The sequence below is a fragment of the Callionymus lyra genome, chromosome 17, assembly GCF_982586985.1.
Source record: "Callionymus lyra chromosome 17, fCalLyr1.hap1.1, whole genome shotgun sequence".
Taxonomy (NCBI): domain Eukaryota; kingdom Metazoa; phylum Chordata; class Actinopteri; order Syngnathiformes; family Callionymidae; genus Callionymus; species Callionymus lyra.
The window spans coordinates 4,009,906-4,034,409 of record NC_141834.1 but is presented as its reverse complement, the minus strand read 5'-3'; the positions used below and the strand labels follow the sequence as shown (position 1 = coordinate 4,034,409).

The following is a 24,504-nucleotide window of genomic DNA, read 5'->3' as shown; positions in this document are numbered from 1 at the left end:
GATTAATGTCAGGGCTTCGACTTCATGTGGAAAATATTGAGTCAAAGCTACGGTTGTTGCTCCGACACACACGACGAGTGAGTTCTGAGACGACACACGTGTCACCGTGGCCGAGTGACATGACTAAGGTTCTTATCATGGTAGATCCTCGACTCTGAAGGGTCTTGTCGGTGATATAAAGGAAGTTAAACCTCGTCAATGACTTTTCACTGTTTTCACGTTGATTCGTCGGCTCATCATTTTTCAGTTTAATTTTTTTTTATCACAGCAGCTCCAACAGTTGAATGTTTTTCAATTTTGTGATCATTTTTGTCTTTAAATGTCAATTATTTGCTTTTAATTTTAACTTTCTAAGACTAAATCGTTTTTTTCTAACATTTATATTTGAGGAGTTAATGTTTTTATATTATCTTGATTGTGTAATGTTGAGGTAGTATATGATAGTCACTTTAAAGTTTAAAAGGTTGTTGGTATCAAAGCATTATATTATTCAAAATATTCAAAGGTCATCGATCAAGACTGTTTAATAGGTCAATTTTAAAATATATATAAAAAAGAAAGATAATATTTGTTAACTCTTGTGTTATGTCAGGGTCAGGTTGACCTGAAAACAAATGTGTTTGTGGTATCCCTTGAGTTGGCTCAAGGTCAACAAGAAATACATATACAGTAGTGAAGGTCGTTCACCTTGACTCAGAGATAACACAAGGGTTAACAATTCCATATGTAATAATGTAACTTCATCAGATCCTTAATTTAAATCCATTAAAAACATGTTTAGGGAAAAAAAAAATCAGTAACTAATTATTTAAATCAGATTTATAATCTTTGTGCAGATATTTTTCTATAAAATTCTGATTTACTGACGACGAAATAAATAGCTAATCTGAAAACTCACTAAAGAAAGCTTGGCTTCGACCGCAGTCTTCCACCACCTGAGCCGTGCTGACAAATGAAGTTGTTGTTCCAGGATTAGAGCGACTTCCAGCTCTCGACGGGCTCAAGTGTGATATTTCTCACACTTTGTCGTCGAGCCGAGACTCACAAAAGCAGATCAGGGCAACAAGTCGAGCTAATAATCAGCCAGGAGATTATGCTGATGAGGCGCAGATTGTTTTCGAAATGACATGAAAATAAAAAGGATCAGCAGTAACGCCGGGGCTAGGGTGTCGCTGAAGGGGTTTAATTCGTGGAAAAGTTCAAGTCCCACTAAAGTATCCGACGCCGTGTTTACACCTCCGACGACCAACTTCCCAAATCTTTTCCAATCCCAGAGGGCTGAAGAAGCCGTCACGTCGCTCCGGCTGACGTTCCTGCCAGTGCCGGCGCGGAGGATTAATGGTGTCATCCCTCTGGGAGGATGTGGAAGTGACGTGAAGGGTAATGATCTCAATCAGGACCCGCGTGAGAGACAGAACTAATCACTGCGCGAGCTCTGCTAGCATAATGCAGTCAGTCGGCCTAATGACCCCGCCGCCCCCGTCCAAGACATTATTCTCCCTCGCCGCCAAAAGACGCCTCAAAGGCTCGTAATTGGACTAAACTTTGAGCTATGAGAGGACATTACACATGTCCCGCGTTAATTCGGGTGCCAGAGTTTTGAATCCGTAATTATTTGAGTCGGGCAACGGTGTGGAGAGCGATGGAATCCACCGCCCCGAGGCCTCGTGGCGAGCGAAGTGTTGAGAGTGCAGAGCGTCTGGGGACCCCTAAAACATCAGGAAGGATATAGTCGTAACAGGTAGAATATTTCCGGGTTGACTGGCTAGCACAGTTCCTCGATCAGTGATCCCCAAACTACGGACATTTTTGTTGCTCTATAAGAAAGTCTGGTTTGAAATATATCAAGATTTTAGGGCCTAAAATGTTAAGTTAAAGGGCACCTAATGTGAAAACCCACCTCTTCTGACTTACTCACATGATGTAAATGTTGAAGTCGTCCTCTTCAAAATGCAGTAGGTCATTCATCATGACGTTGCTCCATTTTGAAGTTATTACTTAATAAAGTTCTCTCCCATCTGAAATCTCGCCAAAAGGTATTACGGTTTAAATTATACATTCTGACGTCACTCTGGTGCAGGTGTCTAAATCAGTTAAGTACCTACATTTTAATCCTGAAACAAAATAAATATTAATGTAAATAAGGTGAGAGTTACTTCTGCCTTTAGGTGTTTTTGTAACTTGTACATAAGCAGCAAACTTTATTTTTATTATTAGTTTTTAATGTACAAAACAGGATTTTCAGGGGCGAGTTTGAAATTTACGTCCTTGAATGCAACTCGTGTTTTTGTGACCAATCAGAGCAGAGTGGGCGTGGTTGCTTGGACGAGACTTCTTCTCAGCCAAAACAACGCATTTTAAGCGGGCGGGGCTTAAGCTTATTTTCTAATGTAAATATCTTTATTAAATGAGAGTTTTGTGCAAAAAGAAACATACTGACTAGTATAATAGAGGTCATAGATCAATTTAAGAGACACTTAAATCAGGTGCCCTTTAATGCTCCATGGACTTTTATACCTGAAGTACTTAGATTATTAGGTTTTGTGTTGCTTTCTACGTTTAATCCTGATTGTCACAGTTTTTTTTTGTTACAAACTGACCCCCCATCAGACAAGGGAAAAGTTTTGTGGCCCTTGCCCTAAAGTCATCACATGATGACATCATTTCATAGTCACGGACGGCGGCAGTTTTTGGAAAGACGCAACATTGGTGAATATGTGTCTGCTCCGGTTCAGCACTCCGCAGACACACACAGACAACTCTATCGCTGTGTTTTCTGTTTTCTCTGAACATCTGAGCATCTTTGTTTCAGTCCCCAAGACACGTCCGCCGAGCTAGCAGGCGAGCACCGGATCAATGCGGGTCGACAAAGTGCTGTATTCTCTCTTGGCCGCTCGAATTTGCTGTTTGCTGCTCTTGTACAAATGTGAGATAATAGAGCTCAAACCAAAGGGGAGACAACCTCTCCTCACTCCGGCTCTCTTGTTAGCAGCTATCGTCCTGTTTGTAAGAAAGCCCACTTCAGAAACATCCATCATCTCACCTCTCTGGCTGCCGCTGAGGTGCCGGGCGCATCTGTGGGGATCCCGGTGCCTCTTCTGTTCGTCTGTGTTCACAGACATCAAGAGAGCTCTATCGATTTTCTTCTGGTAAACCAGCACTAGCAGGGGGTCTTCCCTGTTCCAGTTTTTTTTGGGGGGGACTCCAAAAATAATAAAAAAAAGTTAACTTACTTCCACTTACTTTAAGGTTCAGTGGTCTCAGGACAGTCAGAAGTTCTCAGTGAGCCTCAAAAGAAGCAAAGATTAAGTCGGTGTCGTCACATCAACGTCCAAAACACACTTTAGACTCAACATTTCAGATCAGGCTGGTGATGTCAGCGTGCTCACATTAAATCACTTTTGTTTCTACATGGATCTGTTGTGGTTCAACATAGATGTGTTCATGTCTTTTTCACATTATCATTTTATTTATTCCCTCATAGTTTCTTGATATTTTTGGTATTTTTTTAGATATATATTAGTTTTTTTTTTTAATTAAAAAACCTGCTTTTAACATATTTTTTCTAAAGACTACATTATTACAATTATACTATTATTATTGATTCTTAAAATAATCAAATAAATGTCATTTCTTATACGTCATCTTGAATCAACATAAAATAAGCTCTTTTTTTGGATAGATGGATGGATGGATAAACTTTATTGATCCCTCTGGAGGGCTTCAGGAAATTGTTTTCCAGCGTAGAGCAACACAGACAAGAAAAGGATAGAAAGATTAACATAGAATAGACTCATCTTTTCGCACCACTCCTGCCCCCAAACTCAGAATTATACAATCTAATAGCACGAGGAATTAATGAGTCCCTGAGTCTATTAGTGTTGCATCTGGATTTCCTTCTTCAGACATGCAGACAGCTCATCTATCCAACCCCTCTTAAGATCTTCTGGATAGGCTTTCCAGGGTGTCCCGGCCGCACATGCACAGCAGACATAGTGTAAAACTTGGCAAATCAAAGATTAATTTTTCTCAGTCACAGTCTGACTTGATGGTTACTTTTGGTGGAATTAACGGAGGTGCGAGAACAGCTGAGAGCTGTTAATGCTGGCGCGTCATCATCATTATCGGCATCAGTCGACTGTCGATACACCTCACGCCGTCACCTTCCAGGAACCTCCGGGGACGGAGAGGTGTGGTGAAGAGGTTGGATAACGAGTCTGAAGAGGTTAATTACATTTGTGTATGTTACAGTGTCAGTGAACGCATCACCCTGTTCATGCTGGTTCTTCCTCTGGTATCAGTTTGGTCCGACCAAGGTGGACTAGAACCTACAGTCGGTCCAGAAGCTAGAGGAGGAGTCTATCTATATGTACATATTTAATTTTTTAAACATGTGATATTTCACAACATTGCACCTTCAATTCACATATTCTGAGTAGTATTTCATTTGAAAGCATAAAACATATTTAATGGATTTTTGAACGTGATTATGTAAATAACACTGTGGTGAATACATTTCACATTGGTAAACTATCAATCTTTTATTTAGATTTTCACTTGATTTAAAACATGTTCAATCACTACAAATGTTTTTTTCAAGTATGATCATATTTTTTTATTCAATATTTTAAACAGGCATGAAAACTTCAACAAGTTAGTTTTTATTTAATTAGCGAATCAGTATCAAAATGCAAAGTTAATGCTGTTTTTCATTAATTTATGATGCATTTATTTCATGAATTGTTTGAATACTTTTCATATAGTTCAATTCAAATTGTAAATCAAAATATATGCTTTTTTTTTTACAGATCTTTTCATTGATAAAGTATTTTCTCCTGAAATATTTTGATGATGCATTTAACTTGATTAAGAATCCACAGTCCTTCTTTAAACACTTCATATATACAGGATCCAGGTATTGATTATTGATGATCAGATTTCCTCGATTGTCTTCCAGGACGCCTCCATCGCTCACCGCTTCCACGTGATGAGAGAGAAACACCCAGAGAAGTTCAACAGCAGGTAGGCAGCGAACACGCTTTCATGCGCACATGTAAGAACGAGCCGTCGACGTCCTGACACTCCATCAGGCGTCTGTGCGTGAACCTGCTCTGGTCCTCACCTGCAGCAGCTGCTGAGAAGAACATGGATGTTCCTTCAGGGACGACGTGCCATACGTCTTCACTAGTGTCACGGCTAATTGAGGCTCTAATTGAATTTGCTCGCTGCTCTGACATGGGCGGATCAGTCAACCGATGACATGCAGCCTCCTAATAATCACATTTCTACTAAATATGCTGCTCTTCATTCTTCTGCCGCTCGTCGCCATGACGACCAGCAGACAAACAGAGGGTATAAGTCTGTCATCTAAGAATACCAGACACGAGAGTTGAGATGATGCACCTAAGACTCTGAGTACCTTACTATTGCCGTGTTTGTTAAGAAGCTCTTAAGTGCTACGATCTTCTCTGAAGTGCTCTCGAGAACACTGTGAAAGAATGTATTTCCCAGGTTTCGCTCCAAGCTCGAGAAGATCTTTCACTCAGAAGGAAATGTAAGGTTGAGCTGACACACTCTTAACAGCCTTCTTAGAGACCAAATGCTCAGTGTATTTGGAAAAGTGGAGATTATAAATTTGGCTGACGTTGATCAGTGACCAACAACTTTTATTTAAATTAAACAGTATTACTAGTATTAGTATTAGTATTACTATGATTAAAACGTTAAACATTAAGTACTATTTGTGAGTCTAATTTATATGTAAAACAACATCAAAAAACAACTTTTTTGCATTTAAATGCTGCAATAAATCAACATATATGTTTACGAGACAAAAGAAAACTTTCTTGAGCCGAACGTCAAATGATCATCAAATGATGCTTTCAAGGAAAATCTGAAATAAAATTACACGTAAAAAAAACCATCAACAATTCTGTGGCATTTCACAGATATCAAGAAAACAGATGTCATTCAACCCTTCTTAAGAGCCTTCTTACTTCCTTAAGAACTATAGTCAAATCTGGAAACTCGCCAAATCTCTCTTTATATTGAGCCTCCTTAACAAATTAATGGAACGTTCTCAGATGCATTGTCTTAACTTTTTAAACGTTACATCTGTTGTCTAAACACATAAACACTTTTTGACACAAGTTCTACCTTTTCTACACACTTTCTCGTACACACACATGAAACTATTAACACTCATGAATCCTACATATAACTGAACATAATCAAGGTTCTATGGATGGTGTTAAAGTCCTCCAACCGGGCTTCGCTATTGGTTCATCTTTGAGGTCCTGAACTCCATCAACTTGTGACCCAGGTCGGTGCAGCCCCTTGCTCAGAGCTCATCGTAGTCCACAGGGTGTCAATGTCCACAGGACTACGATGAGTTGGACAGTGACAGTCGGGCAGAGAGGTAAAGAAAGATACAGTACACAGCCTTTAGCTCCAGCAAATTAACGTGTTGGGACACTGAACTGTTACTGTTATTGCTGATACAGGCCTGACCTAAGGTTCTTCACCAGATATGGGTCCAAAAAACGTGAATGTATCAGAGGACACATCCTAGTGGAACTGGCCGCCTAAGGGAGTTCCAAAAGAACGGACCTCCTCCAAAACCTAAGCAGGAAGTTACTCATTTGCAATCCTTGTCCTGACTCAGCCTAGCTTCAACAAACCGACCATAACCATCTTTGGAGTCCTCTCACGGCAGCCGGTCCAGCCACTCTTTCATTCCCTGCTGACGTTTCCTGTCTTCGAACTGTAAAGTCAGTCGAAAATTGGGATATAATGCACGCGTCGGGGAGGCGTGCACATCTCTCCTCCAACTGTTGAACTGGAGTCAAAGCACTCTTGATTGTGTTCCCAATGAATCCCCGAGTGAACAGAAGGTTTTACGTATGAACACTGTTGTCTGCTTAATGATCATCCATTTGACCAGATAGGCCCAGATCTTTACCTCCACCCTCAGTTGCTTCATGGCTGTGGATAAGCTCAATGGAAGCTGTTTTTTATAAAACTCCATGTCCTCAAGGACGGAGCGCAGAAACCCAAAAGTCTTCTCACCACCGGGACATGGAAATCAAAGACTGTCAGATTGAGTCAACTAGTCTTCTGGAAGCACAGCATTCAGCAGACGCTTGATGTCAACAACCAAAATCAAGTGAGTGGCTACAACTTGTTCAAGCAGCTGAGTTAGAAAAAATGGCCTTCAACCTCTGTCTCCTTCAGGGGGAAAGAAGTACTGAAACAAAATCGCCATCCACCACCACCGACACCTTTAAGCAGAGTGAAATAACTACGATTAAAAAGACAAGTTGGTATTGCTTCTCCACCATGTGTCCATATAACACTTGATGGGGGGTTAAATGTGCGATTGCACATGGAGAACCTCAGGCGTCCATCTCTCTGTTAGTAGTGTGTTGCTGAAATGAAAAGGAGGAAGTGCCACTGGTATCCCCGGCCCTATCTAGGCGAAGGGGCAACAGCTAGTTCGGCAAGTTCATCTAGTTTTCTCCGAGGCGAGGCAGGGCCTCGAGCATTAACCGATAGCGAGCTCGATTAGAGGGCATCACACTATGAAGTAGAACTGTAAATCTGACACATTCCAAAGGATCCCATTGAGTCGGACTGAGCGCCAGTAAGCTGAGCACTTGAGCCGGTCTCCTGAGTGAGTCTCCGGTCCACTGCTCCGTGTTTTATCTTTGGTGAAAAATGATTGAGATATTTTAAGAAAATTATTCGCTCTGTTATTTGAGTCTCATCAAAGATTCAGGAGTGTGAATGGTTTTAGGATCTCTCTGCTACACACTCTCCTCCTCCTTCAATAATAGATGATCAGAGTTTCGGGCCGAGGTGAAACAGGATTTGTCCTGCACGGGTCCAGGAAGGTCCAGAACCTCCTGACAGAGGTGGACCTTTGGATGATGGAGTGGACACGCCTTGTTGATGGATGTGTTGAGGTGTTAGAAGCCCATGAAAGCAGTACTAACCACTGCTCTACTGCACCAACCAGGAAGTGGTGACGAAATCTAGTATTTGAAGGTCGACTTAGTCGTTGATCAGTGGGTCGACAGGAAAACATGATCCCTGCACCTGATGCCACAAGATCGAGCTGTAAACACAATGATCTTCATCATCATCATCATCATCATTATCATGTAAATCAGGACATAAAGAGCAATCCTGTCCTCGGGTCGTCACGTCATAATCACTTCCTGTTTGTGTCGTTTCTATACATTTGACCTTAACGAACGTTTCATCAAACGTTAACGAGTTCATAACGGCAATGTAACGAGGGGTTCAAACCCCTCCCCCTAGACGCACCCCCCACGCACCCCCCACCGCCGCCATCCATCCATCTCATGCATCTGCAGCTCGGGGTGATTACGGCGGCGAAGGTGCGAAGATTTGACACTCGGCAGATAGATTCATTTACCGCCGCTGCCGGACCTGGAGGTGATAATGAGGTCGAGGATTAAAAGCAGACAATCAATCGGGGCCCTGACGAGACCGCCGACACCTCGCCCCCTCCCTGGGACCACTGCCTCGATCGCACTCAGATGTTTTTGCTGATCTCTGGTGTAATTACTCTAATCTGGCCCTCCGTGGGGAAAGTGAAGTAATGAAGTTTACTTTTCCACATTTGATCTCCTCTCTTTTCATGTCACCGACCTCTCATCTGTCGCCTCATCCTTTTATTGGTATCATTTTAAAGTATTTTCAATGACGATGTTCAAGTTCAATACCAGTTATAAAGTTTAAATTAGTTCAAAATCCATTTTTATTTAATGATTTCAATGCGTTTGTTTCTTCTCGTCTGGACTATTGTAACAGTTTGTTTTCGTGTCTTAACAAGAAGGAGCTGTCTCGCCTGCAGTTGATTCAGAACTCTGCAGCGAGAATTCTGACCCGCTCTAGTAGAAGAACTCACATTCCCCCATTTTCTTAAAACTCTTCACTGGCTTCCAGTTTCTTTCATGATCAACTTTAAAATTCTGATTCTTACTTTCAGATCTATTCATGGTCAGGCTCCTCCTTACATCAATGATCTGATCCAGCCTTACACCCCAGCTCGGGCTCTGAGGTCTGTGGATCAGAATCTACTGATGGTTCCTGAACACGGTTCAGGACCAGAGGAGAGAAATCTTTTCAGGCTGTTGCTCCTAAGCTTTGGAACGATCTTCCTCTCTTTGTGCTTGATGGATCTACTGACTCCTTTAAGAAACATCTTAAGATGTTTTTATTTGTTCAGGCTTTTCCTTGATTTTCTGGAACTCCTGTTGTGTTATCAGTTTTATCTTGACCTTTAAAGTATATATTTTATTGAATATTGTTTTGATTGTTTAAGCGCTTTGTGACCCTGGTCTGGAAAATCGCTATAGAAATAAAATGACTTACTACTTACTACTTACTTATTTAATTATTACTTGATTATTCAGTTCTCGTGGATACATTTCTGCAGCTGTCAGGAAGTCATAAGGGTGGATTAACTTGTTTATTTACAGATAAAACTAACAAAAGTCAATAAACTTATTACAGAAATGTTACGATCAAGTTGAAGGATTGAGGATTAAGTGACTAATTTCGTGAACTTGTGACTCATTTTTGGAACCAGTGATACGTTCAAGCATGTTTTACCTTTTCATATTGTTATCTTTTAAAAATCAGTTCATGATGTCATTCAAGACTCATTGACTCGTAATGACTCAGGAGGTCATTTAAAGAGCAGCAGCAGGTCGTTGGATCCGTGACTCATTAATGAATCATCAAGTCACTGTAGCAGCATATGCCGATGACTTCCACTCCACACCTTGATGCTTACGTAAGAGCTCACGCTCAGATCTATTCCTGAGACTTCTAACATCGCCGCCGTCCTCCTCTCTGCTCCCACGTGTCCTCGCCGCTCGCTGTGCCGCGTCGCCATCCTCGTTTAACCTTTCGTGACGGCGCAGGGAACCCGGGCGTCAAGAACTCTTTAGAATAATGAATGTGTTCATCAAAGCTCTGCTGTTGGGCTGGATGCTGCTGTGGGACGTGTGTGTGTGTGTGTGTGTGTGTGTGTAGAGGGTGGGTGTGTGGTGGGTGGGTGTGCGTCTCCAACTGAGCAGGGACAGGGCCACAGGTGATGTCACTCTAAATTACACACACACACACACACACTGGACCTCAGTGATGGCGACCTCGGACCTCAATTGAGGATGAAATGGTTTGTGTGACCAAAGTGTCGTCTATAATTAATGAGCACTTGTGTGTAATTTAGAAGAGTCTCACCTGTGGCCCCGTCTGCAGCCTGTTGGGAACCCATACACACACACACACACACACACACACACACACACTTGCAGGCACACACACATTCATGAGGTTTGTGCTGAATCTTTTCTTGTGACTTAACACCTAAATATATGTTTTAATCTTTGTTTATATAAACCACTGGTTAATTGACGATATCATAAACCCGCACAAATATTTGGTCTTTCGTTCATGAACCGTGTTACTTATTTACGGATCCATGAATGACACTTAAATATTTATTTGGTGAAAGATGTTAGATTAAATTCAAATAAATTCAATTATATTTAAAGCCAATTCACGACAGTGTTATCTCAAGAAACTTAACAGTTTAAATAACACTATATAAGAGAAGTGATAAACAGACATCACAATCACAATTCTCGTGGCTGGTGTGTCACCGCCTTCTCTGGATTCAGAATAATGATTGCAAGAAGTAAAAAACAGCATTTTATTTCAATATCCATCCACAATCAAGCAACTAGATTATATATCCCATCATCATTTATCTGTGAGATTTCTCTATGGAGATCAATAAAGTATATGGATTGATTAATTGATTCCACTTTCGACACTCTCATCAACACAAACGTATACACGGGAACATATTTGTGCTCCAAAGATGTATTTATTATAAATGAATGGATCAGCAATTTGTATTTAATTCATATTTACTTTAAATACATTTATGTTAGATTTAATTTAAACCTTCAGTAAAAATGTCAGTTGTTTTGTTAAACCTAGGCTGTAGTCAGTAGTCTCATCTACTTCCACTGCAAAAAACAAGGTGTCATTAATCTCCTTTAATATCCTTTCTGGTCACATCAGCAAGACATTACGCAGACTCTAAAGTTCATATTGGGGATATAACATCACACGTCACGTGACCCGGTCTGTATTGGATCACGTAGTCGCGCGTCATCCAGAAGTCTTGGGAAGTTTCAAACTTCTCAACATTTGATTTGCATTCCCTCCGTACAGATTATGCGCTGTTGTGCAAACAGGTTTTTGTTGTCGGAGCCAACGACCATCTTCAGAGCCGCGATCAGACACAAATACATTTTTCAAAGCCACGGATGCGTCTCTGAAGGCAAGGCGCCGACGCCAGGGTTGTTTCTCAAACTGCCAGCTGACGTCTGAGCGCTCCGGGCGGCGGCGTGTTAAACAAAACTGTGCATTGATGCAACTCTCCGAGCTGCGATGTCAATGTGATATTTATCACCTCTGATCAGGAAGAAATTAGTGCGAGAGCCAAGTCGTAGATCATCCCGCTGTGTCAGAGCGAGAGTCGGGGGAGATCAATGAGGGCTGGGGTTCCAGGCGGCCGGTTGGAAAGTGCATCTGGAGGCCTCGGGACACACTGACGCTGATAGCCCGTGACATCCTTTAATACTGGACACGCTGGTGTTGTTTAGATTCAGGCGGTCGGCCCTGTCGTCCTGTCGTTCTCCACAACTCTCCTCTTCGTCAGGTGTTTGTGCAAATTGACTCTGAGGCCCCGAAACTGGATCCTGCTGCTGTAGCCACTGTAGCGACCGCCGCAGGTGTGAAGGCGCTTTGCATTGAAACTGATCATCGACAGCAGAGCTGTACAGGTGGGTCGCCATGGCGACAGCATCCCACAATTTTAGAATGATACTCCACAGGTTGAGTTGTGCCACGAACGCCAACAAGAATCGCAGTCCATGGAAATCTGATCATGTTAGATTGTTTCAATTCAAAGTAAAACATCCTGTTCATTTTTCTAAACATTCAAACAGTGAGATAAGAAAACGTTCAACTGTTTAAGACAAAAAAAAAATTGTGTGTCTTGTGTATACGTACACACACTTCAATCACACGACTAAACAAAGAGAGGGTTTGGACACTGTTGCTTCTCCGTTTTGTTGAGCAGAAAAGTAGATAATTCAGTCATAAAAACAAGAAAAGGTCAAAGGGGAAACTTGTTGTGTTACTTTAACCTCCTGCAGTCACTTTGATTCTATTTAATTCTGCTCTCTTGATCATGCGCTCGTGCTGATCTTCTCTGAAAATCTCCCCCAAAAACACAAACCAGATGAGTCGGAGCTCCTCGCTGACGGTCAGATAACGAATGACAATCCGATCCGGCCGCCCCGGGATTTTGCTAATTACCTAATGAACAGAGACGCAGGTGATTTGTTGCCATGGCGACGTCTTGTTAGGTTAAGTGGTGGAAATCGACAGGACGCTCAGGAACTGACGTTTGTGGTGATCCGAGGAAAAGGGGAGAAATGAAAACTTGAATAGAAGTGAAGGGATCGGGAGTCCACGGTGGACCATCACACTTTAGAAACACTAAAATAAAAAATTACTTTCATTAAATCACATTTGTGTGGTATAGAATATATCTTTAGTGTGTAAATGAAATGATGATATCAAAATGGGATAAATAGAATGAGAAAGGGATGGATTTTAAGTAAAAATGAAGAGGTCAGAACTCTCCTCTAAAGTCTAATATTTCCCAGAGAGCTTCCATAGACCAAACATCATCATGTGACCTCTGAACAACCCAATAAAAGCTTCACAAATAGATTCAAATCAGGCGGCTTTACAAATGACTCACCAGCCGTTTTGAATCTCTCAGTGAAAAACCATCTAGTTTGTTTCTTCCATCCGCTGGTGGAGAGGAAGAAAAGACCAGATGAAGAACTTAAATGAAGCTCTGAAATATATTACAGTGACTCAGAATAATGCGGAAAAAAAAACAACCTTTTAATGTCTGGAAGCTAAATATGGAATCTTTGTCTCTATTCAGTCAAAACAAACATTGTCCTTCTTCACCACGAGGCTGACACATCAGGAAAAAATCTCTGTTTTCCTTCCATCAACTACTCATCACTCAGCGTGTATCAACTCGTAATGCATGTTGACATTGGCTGTGGTCCACATTTGGTGAATTCTTACTTAGATTTTAAAGTTAATTTGAAAATAAAATGACTTGGCCCTGGTTTTACAGATGTGACGAGGGAGGGAATGAAAAAGGTTTTGGAGACGACAGTGAAATTTCGGAGGTCAAAGGTGAAAAGTGATGAATGAAATAGAAAATAGTGCGTGTGTTGCGCTCTGTTCCTGCTCCTCTATTGACCGTGTTGCACATTATAAATCAAGCGACTCCTGCGATGAAAGCTCGTTCATAAAGCAGCTAAATGTCCTGACAAAAGTCGTAATGAGGAAATCGATAATTCACTGATTGTTACTCTGCTTATCCTAATACGTCGCTGAGCAGGAGCTCATATTTTACCGCTGCTGTTTGTCAGCGTCGTGGCTGCTTCTGGATGAATGGTATTGTCGTCCGCGGGAGATGAAACGCTGCCGCCAGTCCGTGGCTCAGACGCTCCACAGGAAATCCTCCCAATGAGTTTTTTTCTGTAGACGCATGAGAGCCGATGCTATTGAAGCCGAGTTCTTCCTCACACAAGTCAAAATATTTCGATTAAAAACGACAAATCGAGAAAATATTTAATAGTGGAAAAACTGTTTACGTACAAAGTTACATTTCAAATAAATCAAAAATGATTAATGTCAATATAAAGTACATTTAAAGATGGAAAAACCTTTAGAAATTTTATTCGAAATAATAAATTATCTTATTTAAAGATTCATAATAATAAAAATATTATACTTTATATATATATATATAACAGTGTAAAGCAAATATTTTAAATTTAAAAATCGAAAAAAATGCATCACATGCATATATTTCCTAAGTCATTCAAAAACATAAACTATATACTAGAGCCATGAGGTCAAAGGTCAGTGTGTGATGTTACGACACAGTCCAAGAGAGTGAGAATCATTCTGGGGAAAAAAACCCAAAAAACTCCTGAGAACGATACAGATGTTTAAAGTCTCGGAGTTCCAAATGGAACAACAAAGCCGAGGGATGTGTGGTGTGTGTGTAAACAAGTGTGAGTCCCTGTGCAGCTCCTCGTATCTTCTCTCCTCAGAACAAAGAACAAACTCTGGTACTTTGAGTTCGGCACTTCGGAGACTTTCTCTGCCACGTGTAAGAAGCTGCACGAGTCTGTGGAAGTGGAGGTAATCAGAGTTCCTGCGTCTTGTTGTCCTGAAACATGTGTGTGTTTGATCTTGTGTGTGTTTGTATAGGTTTGTATGATCATGTGCTTATGTGTGAGTTTATGTTGGACTGTAGTGTGGTTGTGTTTGTGTCCAAATGTAACTTTATTTTTTTTTCAAAACATGCTTAAGAATATATATGTAATTGTGTTAAAGCATGTGTAATTATACATTGTGTATTCTGGGCTTACATTGTGCGTTCTCGTGGGATTCATGTGTGTGTTACATTTTGTGGTGGTTGTTTTTTTTGTGCAGACATTTGTTTTCCTTTTGTGTGTGTGTTCATGCATGATGGTGTTTAGTGAGTCTGTTTTTAGGATGCATCACTTGTGTGTTTTTTTTGTGTTTATTAGTTTTGCTGTGTGTGTTTGTGTGTCTCTGGTGTTTAAGTGTTGGTGTCCGTGCTTGTTGTTTATGGTTCAACAGTGTGCGTCTGCTCTCCTCCTTCAGTGTGATGGTGTCACTCTGGACCTGAGCTCCATCTCCCTGGAGGGCATCGCCATCCTGAACATTCCCAGCATGCACGGGGGCTCTAACCTGTGGGGCGAGAGCAAGAAGCGGCGAGGACACCGCAAGGCAGGAAAGAAAGGCCTGGAGAAGAGGACGCCGCTCACCGACCCCAAAGAGCTGATGTTCGCAGTTCAAGGTTGGTCCAGGAGTTCCTCTAAAGTTCTGATCCGATCGACAATGTCGGCGAGCGCCCTTGCTCCCTCTCGTCCACGACGACTCAAACTTTGGGAGCTGGTGCTCATGAATGTTTCAGCGCTGACAAGGTGAATCACGGTAGAGTTGTTTGCTGAGAAGAGCTACAACCTCGTCAGTGTTTGTACTTGTCACTACTCTATTAATGCTCCGGCGCCGGCGACAGACCCGGTTAATCGGAGCGGACTGCGTCGGGCGACTCGGGCTCAACCTCGAATCCATTTACGTCAAAAGCGAGCCGTCAACGAGTCAGCCGGTCGCTGGCTACAGTGAGGCGTGCGACCTGTGAAGGTTCTTTCAGATGTGGGATCAGAAGTGACACAGAACAAATGCTCAGGTGTTACATAGTTAACCACCCGTAGGTTGACGTGAGGACAACTTCTTCAGTCCAACACTGATGAAAGTGATTCACTTCTATGTGAAGTGGGTGATTTAAAAAGGTTCAAAGGGATGTTGTGTCCAGTTCGGAGATAAGATTGCAGGGTCTTGTTCACGAGTGAGGGAAGCACTGAGCGTGTAATTCTGGCACAGTGTCTTTGGATTGTGTAGTTCTGTTGAGCCAATGTCTTCTTACAGTGTCCAGCACTGACTTGAGAACAAGATCAGTCATCGAGGAGTAACTCAGAATAAAGTGCAGGACAATTTGGAGAGCTTTCTGCAAAGAGGAAGTCTAGACCTCTTCACTCAGGGTGCTGCGCCCTCGACCTGACCTCTGAAAAGTCGAGCAAGCTCTCTGGACACAAATAGAACTGCAACTTTCCATCATATAGAAATGTTTATGTCCACAATTTTTCAGATTAATTGATGAAAAGAAATCCATAAAATAGTAAGTCGTCGAAAAGTTTAAAAGGGAAAACCTTTTTGAATAAGGTAACCCAAAGAACACACATCTCCGTTTAGGATTTGCGCTGGACTGAGGAGGCAGCCAAGCAGCCTCTCAGCAGGGGAGGAGAATCAAACTTGGAGTTGATAAATAAGACGTCGACTCACGAGTCACAGTCGTAACTTTTCATTCACTCACGGCGAAGACAAGAAATTGTTTTCATTTCCATCCCTTGGTTTGTCTAAACAACAGGAAGTGTCACCGCGCTTCACATTTTCCTAATGAGTCGACGTGACGTGGAGTGACACAAGTGTCGGGGGAGCCTGCGCGTACGTTCACTGATCAATTCTCTCTGCTGCCATGAACACTCCATTAATCTCTGAATAAAAATCAATCTGCTCGTGTTCCATAAAAGAGGCCAGCGATTGAACCTGGGAAGGCACTTAGTGTAAGTGGGAGTGTGTGTGTGTTGGTGTGTTGGTGTGTATGCGTGTGTGTCCTTGTTGAAGGTGAGCAGACGACGTTGTCAGATCAAGAAAAAGGTTTTTTAAAAAAGGTAAACACAGAAGTGCATTAACCAACTATGGATCAAACTGCAGTCTAGGATTGTTGCTTCTGTGTGTGTGTGTGTGTGTAGGTGCTCGTGTGTGTGTGTGACTGGCAAGGGGGGGGCGCAGTTTGGGATGGGGAGGAGACAAAAAAACCTGACCTTTCGAGAGCTGTTAAATCGTCCTGCTGGTGACGCCAGGAGACAAACCCCTCAGGTGGAAGGGAATGGCTGCAGAGTGAATTATTTAGAACGGGCCTGAAGTTTGTGTTGGTAGAGGGGGTCCGTGTGTGGCTGATGTGACAACTCCTCGTCACAGGACCGCCCTCCTGCTGCCATTCCACTTTCCTCTCCACCATTCCTGCTCCCCTCCAGCGTGACGACACGCACAGTCCTCCGCACGACACTTGACAGGACGTCGGTTCTCGGTTCGTTCAAGTCTTTTTCCTGGAGAGTTGAAAAGAGTTTTCGCTCTTTAAATCTGGTACCGAAGAAACACAAATGACTAGTTCAGCTCAGGTCTGAAGAAAAGGTGTGTTGGTCGTGTTCATGTCCAGCAGCGAGACGCGACTTTTTATCAGCATCATCATCACATGACGCTGATTGAAGATGAAGTTAATGATTGACAGGTGAGCAGGCTTATCTGCCCCCCCCCTCCCCCCCCCGCCTCCTCGTCCAAACATTTACTTTAGCAGGATTTATTTTAGTTTATCGGTGTGGAAGTAAACAGCCACTATATTTGTCACCTCTGATAATAACTGCAGCGCTTGTGTTGACACAACCTGCACACTCTGTTTAGACGCGGCACAGAACAACGACGTTCCACTGAAGAAGAAAAACAAATAATTTGTTCACAATTATATTACTTTACATTTCTTAAGGTTTTTCTATTGTAGCAACTTCCCAAGAAAGGCCAAAACAAACCTTTGTTATTGAGAAGGATTTTTCAAATTAACTTTAAAAATCAATGAAGAAAAAAACAGACTCCTGTGTTGTCTTCAAGTGATATCTGGGCAGTGAATCTTTTAGGTTCTTGTTGTATTAAGACAAGGCGCTCAAATCCTCTATAGTGTCAGCATGCTAGCATTAGCATGTATCAAATCCTCTATAGTGTCAGCATGCTCGCATTAGCATGTATCAAATCCTCTATAGTGTCAGCATGCTAGCATTAGCATGTATCAAATCCTCTATAGTGTCAGCATGCTCGCATTAGCATGTATCAAATCCTCTATAGTGTCAGCATGCTAGCATTAGCATGTATCAAATCCTCTATAGTGTCAGCATGCTCGCATTAGCATGTATCAAATCCTCTATAGTGTCAGCATGCTAGCATTAGCATGTATCAAATCCTCTATAGTGTCAGCATGCTAGCATTAGCATGTATCAAATCCTCTATAGTGTCAGCATGCTCGCATTAGCATGTATACAATTCTCTATAATGTTAGCATGCTAGCATTAGCATGTATCAACTCTCTTTAGTTTTAGCATTCTCTACTTTAACAGTTTATTTTCATGTCTAAAAACTCTGCAGCGAGAATTTTGACCTGCTCTAGTAGAAGAACTTACATTTCCCCGATTACATCACTGATCTGATCCATCCTTACACCCCAGCTCGGGCTCTGAGGTCTGTGGATCAGAATCTACTGATGGTTCCTCGCACACGGTTCAGGACCAGAGGAGAGAAATCCTTCCAGGCTGTTGCTCCTAAGCTTTGGAACGATCTTCCTCTCTCTTTGTGTTTGATAGATCTACTGACTCCTTTAAGAAACATCTCAAGACATTTTTATTTGTTCAGGCTTGTCCTTGATTTTCGGAAACTCCTGTGTTTGTCTTACAGTATGTTGTCTTGGCCTTTTGAAGTATATATTTTAACTTTTTTGATTGTTAAAGCGCTTTGTGACCTAGGAAGGCGCTATACAAATAACCTTTACCAACTTACTTACAATAGTGTTAGCATGCTTGCATTAGCATGTATCAAATCCTCTATACTGTTAGCATGCTATCATTAGCATGTAGCACTCATTTCACACACATTATTTTAGTTCTGGTCTGAGTTCACGTCCTAGAGAGACGAGCAAGGTCACAATGTTACGGCTGATTCGTGCTCACTGTATTGACTGGTCGTGTTCACAGTTTCTATTCCCACCTTGAACTCAGATCCAGTCGCTCGGGGCAACAAGGTTGTCTCTTGACTGGTCGCCGTGGTGACACCAGTCGGACCCGGGCGAGCGCTCGCATTAACGTGAGTCGTCCGGGGGAGGGGGGGGTTCATGACCCGTGTCAGCGGGTCAACGCTGTGTATGTACACACACTCTCCACTCCGACCCTGGAAAGCTGCGCTCACAGCCCAGATGCGGCCGGACGGCTGTCAGTCAAGGCGCTGACAGCTGGACACGGCGGCGGCGGCATCAACACCTCGCCACCACAACACGCCGCGCTCCTACAGGAAGTGCTTCAGATAAACAGCGAGCTCATCAATGACAGCGAAACCACCGTCTGCACTTTCAATTAGAGTCTTCAGAGCAGCTTCTTCATCTGCAGAGGACGAGGCCCGCTGCAGCAGATGGGCCCGGCAGGACTCTGGGCCTCCAGCAGGGTCCAAATCAACGCTCACGAGCGCACAACACCAGAAGAATTAATAAAGATGATTTCAGAAGATTGCTGCACAGCGACGCTCTAATCTAATTAACGCTCATTTGTTGCTTTTTCTGTTGCAACTTCCAACGTTTCTTCTGAAAACCGCAAACAAGAACCAGGAAGTCCCTGAGTGTTCTTTGTCCTGTGGACTCGCTCGTGATGCTATTGTGCTAATACTGATCTTCAACACTGGCTGTCATGATTATGAAGATGATGAAGATGATGATAATGGTAATAAAGATGATGGTGATGGTGGTGATGAAGATAATGACGGTGATGATGATAATAAAGAAGATAATTATGATTATAATGATGGCGATGATGAAGATGGCAGGGTGATACGGATGATAATGAAGAAGAGGAAGATACTGATGATTTGATTTTTGTAATGAAGATGATGGTAGTGATGATTGACGATAGAGATAATGATGAAGATGAAGATGATGTGATTATTGTGCTGAAGATTATGTGTTTATGAAGAAGGGGATGATGATGATGATGATGATGGTGAAAAGATAAAGATGATGGTATTAATGAAGATGATGATCATAATGATGGTGATGATGATAGTGATGATGTAGATGAAGATAAAGACTGCGGTGAAGAAGAAGATGATGAAGATGATGCTTATAATAAAGAATATGATAATGATGATGAAGATAATGTCATGATGATGATGGTAGTGATAAAGATGATGATGACGATGGTGTTTTAGATTTTAATGAAAATGATGAAGATGATGTGATTATTGTGATGATGATAAGGATGATGGTGGAAGATGATAATGAGTTGATGATGATGAAGATGATAATGAGTTGATGATGATGAAGATGATAATGAGTTGATGATGAAGATGATAATGAAGTTGATGATGGTGATGAAGATGATAATAAAGAATATGGTGGTGATCATGTAAGCAAAAGCTAATGCTAATGATTATGATAAAATCATGATGTAATAAAGAAATGCTAATAACTGAAAAGGTTGCTAATGCTAAAGATGCTACTAAGATAATGCTAAGATTTAGGATTTGGTTAAATTGTTGTCATAATGACCTTCTTATCTTGTGAACAAAAAGATTATGATGTCAGCAGAGGGTTTGGATCTGAGTTCTGGCAGCACAAACTTAACGGTCCTGGTCCATCTGTGTTTGAACCAGACCTGTCGGACCAGCTCCTGGAGGTGGTGGGACTTGAAGGAGCCATGGAGATGGGTCAGATCTACACAGGCCTGAAGAGCGCCGGGAGACGACTGGCCCAGTGCTCGTCCGTCACCATCAGGTATCAAAGTGTGTCGACAACAATCCCTCAGAGATCAAGTTCTTCACAGTCTTCTCATGTCGTCCTCCACAGAACCAGCAAGTCTCTGCCAATGCAGATCGACGGGGAGCCCTGGATGCAGACCCCCTGTACGGTGAGTACCAGAGCCATGTTTGGACCTTGAGTCGGTCTAATGAAGGTTTCACTGAGTCACATTTTAGAAGGAAGGACAAGTCATGCTACAGATTTTTCTCCAATTCCTGGATCAGATTCTCTCTGATATTTCTTAGATTGAAAATCTGCTCCTCAGACTCTTCAGAACGGTTCTGATCCAAATGAAGAAGAACCACTCCTGGCTTCTGATTAGTCTCAGTGATGAAGCTGAACAAAGAACCCGGCGCCGCCGCTACCAAACACGTCCGACTGGTTCTTCACCTCTTCTTCTGCGCTCCTCACTGCCGAGCGCTAATTTATGCTAACTTGCACTCGTCTTCTGCTTTTGTTCCTGGAGTGTCTCTCCTGGGCTGCAGCTCCACACTTGGACTGTGTTCAGATTTAATTACACCTGAAGAGACGCTCACGCGTTCACGGCCCGTCACCGGGTCCGAGTCGCAGAACCCCGAGCCGCGACAGAACGAGTGGCAGCGAGAGCTCTTCAACTGCCGCAAACAAAGTTCTGACGACAGGCAGCGATTTCCACGGCAGCCCGTGTTTGTCGTCAGTTGACCCTTTAAACGCGTCGGAACCGGGAGACGTCAGCTGACTAATTAATAAGATGCTAACGACGGCTCTCTGACACGCTATTTACATACCACATGTGACTCGTGTTTTGGAGCTCTTGCATCATTCCGACACGCTCCGCCCGGAACGCTTTCATGTCGCCTCCATTGTTTGTGCCATAACATTATGACCAGGCGGAAGCAGATCCTAGCCCCGACTTTTCTTCCCCAACATTTGACTCCTGTTTCCTCCCGCACCAGATCGAGATCGTCCACAAGAACCAGGCCCGGATGCTGTTGGGCCCGCAGCCGACCCGGAGCTTCTTCTCTCAGTTCCTTAGGAGGACTCGGGCCGAGAGCAAAGACTGAGCGAAGCCGGGAACCGGAGGATGATTATCACAGCGTCTCACGACGGAGACGAGGAGAGGTCGGCTCCCCAGGAGCTGGTGCTGCATCCTGCATGGTGAACCGGGTCTGGTCCCGGTTCTAGATGTTCTCATCTGCAATGTTCGGTGTTGTGGAGCTCCAAGGAGTCTATATTTGGGTTTCCTCTCCCCTGGGAAGTCCATTTCAATTTTGGCCGTTGTGATCAAGTGGCAGTAGAATGTGCTTTAGTGACGTTTATTTATTTATTTATTCAGATTTGCTGCTATTGATGTTTTCTTAAAAGAATGGTTGGGGTGGAAAAAAAACAGCCGACATATCCGGCGGTTTGGAAAACGTCTTGCTCGTCGTCATTATCTGAATGATCGGAAATGATTGTTGATTTTAAAAAAGCATGACACTTCTTAAGCGGCGCCAGTGAGGTCACTTCCTGTTGCATGACAGAGCGACATCTGTTTCGTTGCAGCTTCTGATCGTCCACGAGTGAGGACGCTTGTTTGTGAAAAATCGACTGCTACACACAAACCACTCATCAGCAACCACAAAAACACAAGGTTTTTTATTGTTTATTTCTGATCAGAAAACACAAAACATAAATAACAATGAAGTGAAGTCTTTACATCGTTTTTGTAGTCACATGACCGGACGCATGTTTTAATCTGCGTGTGGCAGTGTTTGTACGGTGAGCAGGTGTTTTTGTAGTTTTGTTTTTATGGCCTTGTTGTCCGAGAATCTGCTGACGTTGACAAGAATCATGACGAGAGAAAACAACAATAAAGATGGGATTTGATGTTTGAGGCTCTTTTCATCTGCACTAACGTATAATTGTGTGTGTATCAAATGTACCAAAACGATAACAAGACACACACACACACATACATTGTTATCGACAGCTTAGTTTCCAACAAAAACACATTTATTCAATTTAAATTAATCTTTAAATGAACATGTTTCTAGAAATATTAATAAACACTAAAATCCAGATGTTAATAATTATAAAATTATTTCCGAAAAAAAAGTATTTAAATAAAATTCATTTTTTTCAAAAACGAATTTCTTTTAACACATTATCTTTTAATCAAGAGTCAAAAGTATCAGTTTATAACAAAAATAAAAGACACAATGAGTCACAGGTGAGCATAAAGAAGTTGCGAGGCTAGTATGACTTCCTGTTCCGGTCCGGGGCGCCGTCCCAGGCCCACCACACTTGACCTCTGACCTGTTCCCCCTGCCGCGGCATCAGGAGCGACACCTCACCTCAGCTCACATCCCCGTCAACGGAGCTGAGCCGAGATCCAAAATGGCAGCAGCGTGACGAACGCCCGCTTCCGCCCGTCTCTGGCAGTTCGAGCTAAAGTCCGACTTCAAGGTTTAATCTTTACGACAACACAACTTTTGTTTGTCTGAGGTCAAACTCAGCTGGTTCTGACTCAGAGTTTGAGGTCCAGACAAGTTTGGTATCTGTAGACGAACAGTGGAACTGGACAAACCAGACAAAAATAGCGCTGCAGAAGAAGCCTTCATAATAATGTTGTACAACAATAGAATTCACAGTTTGAAAGAGAGAAAAAACACGAGACAAAGTTGAACACGATCCCTCCTCCGATAATCTGGGTCTCTGTGACCTCTGAACCCTCATATGAGCTTCCCTCTGATCTCCATTGATTACTTTCCCTCCCGTCGTGTTTGTAGAAGCGGCGGCGGCGAGCAGTTGTTGACGGGAGAACTCATCAGTCGGACACTGAAGCGGCAGCGCCGGCTAATTTCACGCCTCCTAAACCTTTTCGCAGAAACTCGATCGGCCGACACCGCTCGGCCTCGAAGGAATCTCAATCAGAGCCGAAGTGAAGTCGACGACCCACACGTGAGGCTCGTGGACCGCTCTGGTTCTGTTGGGCTACAGCCGGACCTGAGGCGGCGGCGACTTCCGGTCTTCTGGTTCTGAACAGGAGTTTGCAAGAAGAAAACAAGTCAGGAAAACTTGTGCTGTGTCTCAAATCGCATACCTCTCTTAGTATACTAGAAGTTAGTATGCATCAAGATAGTGTACATACTAACTAGTACGCAAATTCTCCACAGATAGTATGTCTAAAATCAAACACTGATGCTACACACTAACAGGAAATGACGCGACAGCTTCTTCTTCTACTTCTATTTAACGATGTTTCAACCAGCTGTTTGAACGCTATCGCCACCTGCTGGCAGCACGTTTTGCAAGTTTGGAAAAAGAAATAAAGAAAAAATTTGAGAATCGAAATATTCGCGAGATATTTAAGCTGGTATCAGCAGTGAAGACGTGTCATCCTTCTACTACTGCTGAAAATACACCTGTAAGTATATGAATATATATGCATTTATATATGACGTAACTTACGTTTACAACGTCACTAAGATGGCAGCCGTTTAGGGTAGATAGTGTCCATCGAACCATACTCAGTTTTGTGGGCGATTTAGTACGCCAATTTAGTGTGCATGGCGCACTAAATTTCGCACACTAAGAATTGAGACGCACTAAAAACCCTAACTTTGAGTACGCTAGTATGTGATTTGAGACACAGCATTGTTCTCAAGGCCATGTTGTGAGCACCTCACGTTTCAATAAGCAGGAAAAAGAAGATTTAAATAAAGCACAAAATAAAATAAAAAAAATACTTTTGTGAATCCACAAAAGTGGAATTTCCTTTTTTGAACTTGTTTATTGTCAATACACATCAATCATAGATGACATATCCATAATATGTAGTATATATACAACAAGGTACTCCTATTCAAGTCACCTATCAGGTAGATATAAGAAACAAAGTAATACAAAGGCAAATCAAACTAAAGAAAAAAAGAATATGAAAAAGGAAAAAAATAAAAACAACAAAAAAAACCATCAACAACCTTTACCGTGCACAAAAGTGGAATTTAATTGAAAGTGAAAGTGAAACTGCTGCATGACCATGTAGTTAGCCGTGTTAGCATACTATGCTAGCAAACTCGAAGTTATAAGAATAGTGATGTTTATGTTGCAGAGGCTTCACCAACAATGAAGTG

The 24,504-nt window shown here is 42.4% G+C and overlaps 1 protein-coding gene across 1 annotated transcript in view; it reads left to right on the top strand.

Moving 5' to 3' along the window:
- dgkb (diacylglycerol kinase, beta) overlaps positions 1–22,255 on the top strand; it is a 39,493-nt gene extending 17,238 nt beyond the window's left edge. The window contains exons 20-25 of the mRNA XM_087812600.1: positions 4,958–5,022; positions 14,265–14,355; positions 14,845–15,040; positions 20,263–20,383; positions 20,456–20,516; positions 21,343–22,255. Coding sequence (XP_087668726.1) covers positions 4,958–5,022; positions 14,265–14,355; positions 14,845–15,040; positions 20,263–20,383; positions 20,456–20,516; positions 21,343–21,450 — 642 coding nt within the window. The 3' untranslated portion in view covers positions 21,451–22,255. The remainder of the gene's footprint in view (positions 1–4,957; positions 5,023–14,264; positions 14,356–14,844; positions 15,041–20,262; positions 20,384–20,455; positions 20,517–21,342) is intronic.
- The last annotated feature ends 2,249 nt before the right edge of the window (positions 22,256–24,504 follow it).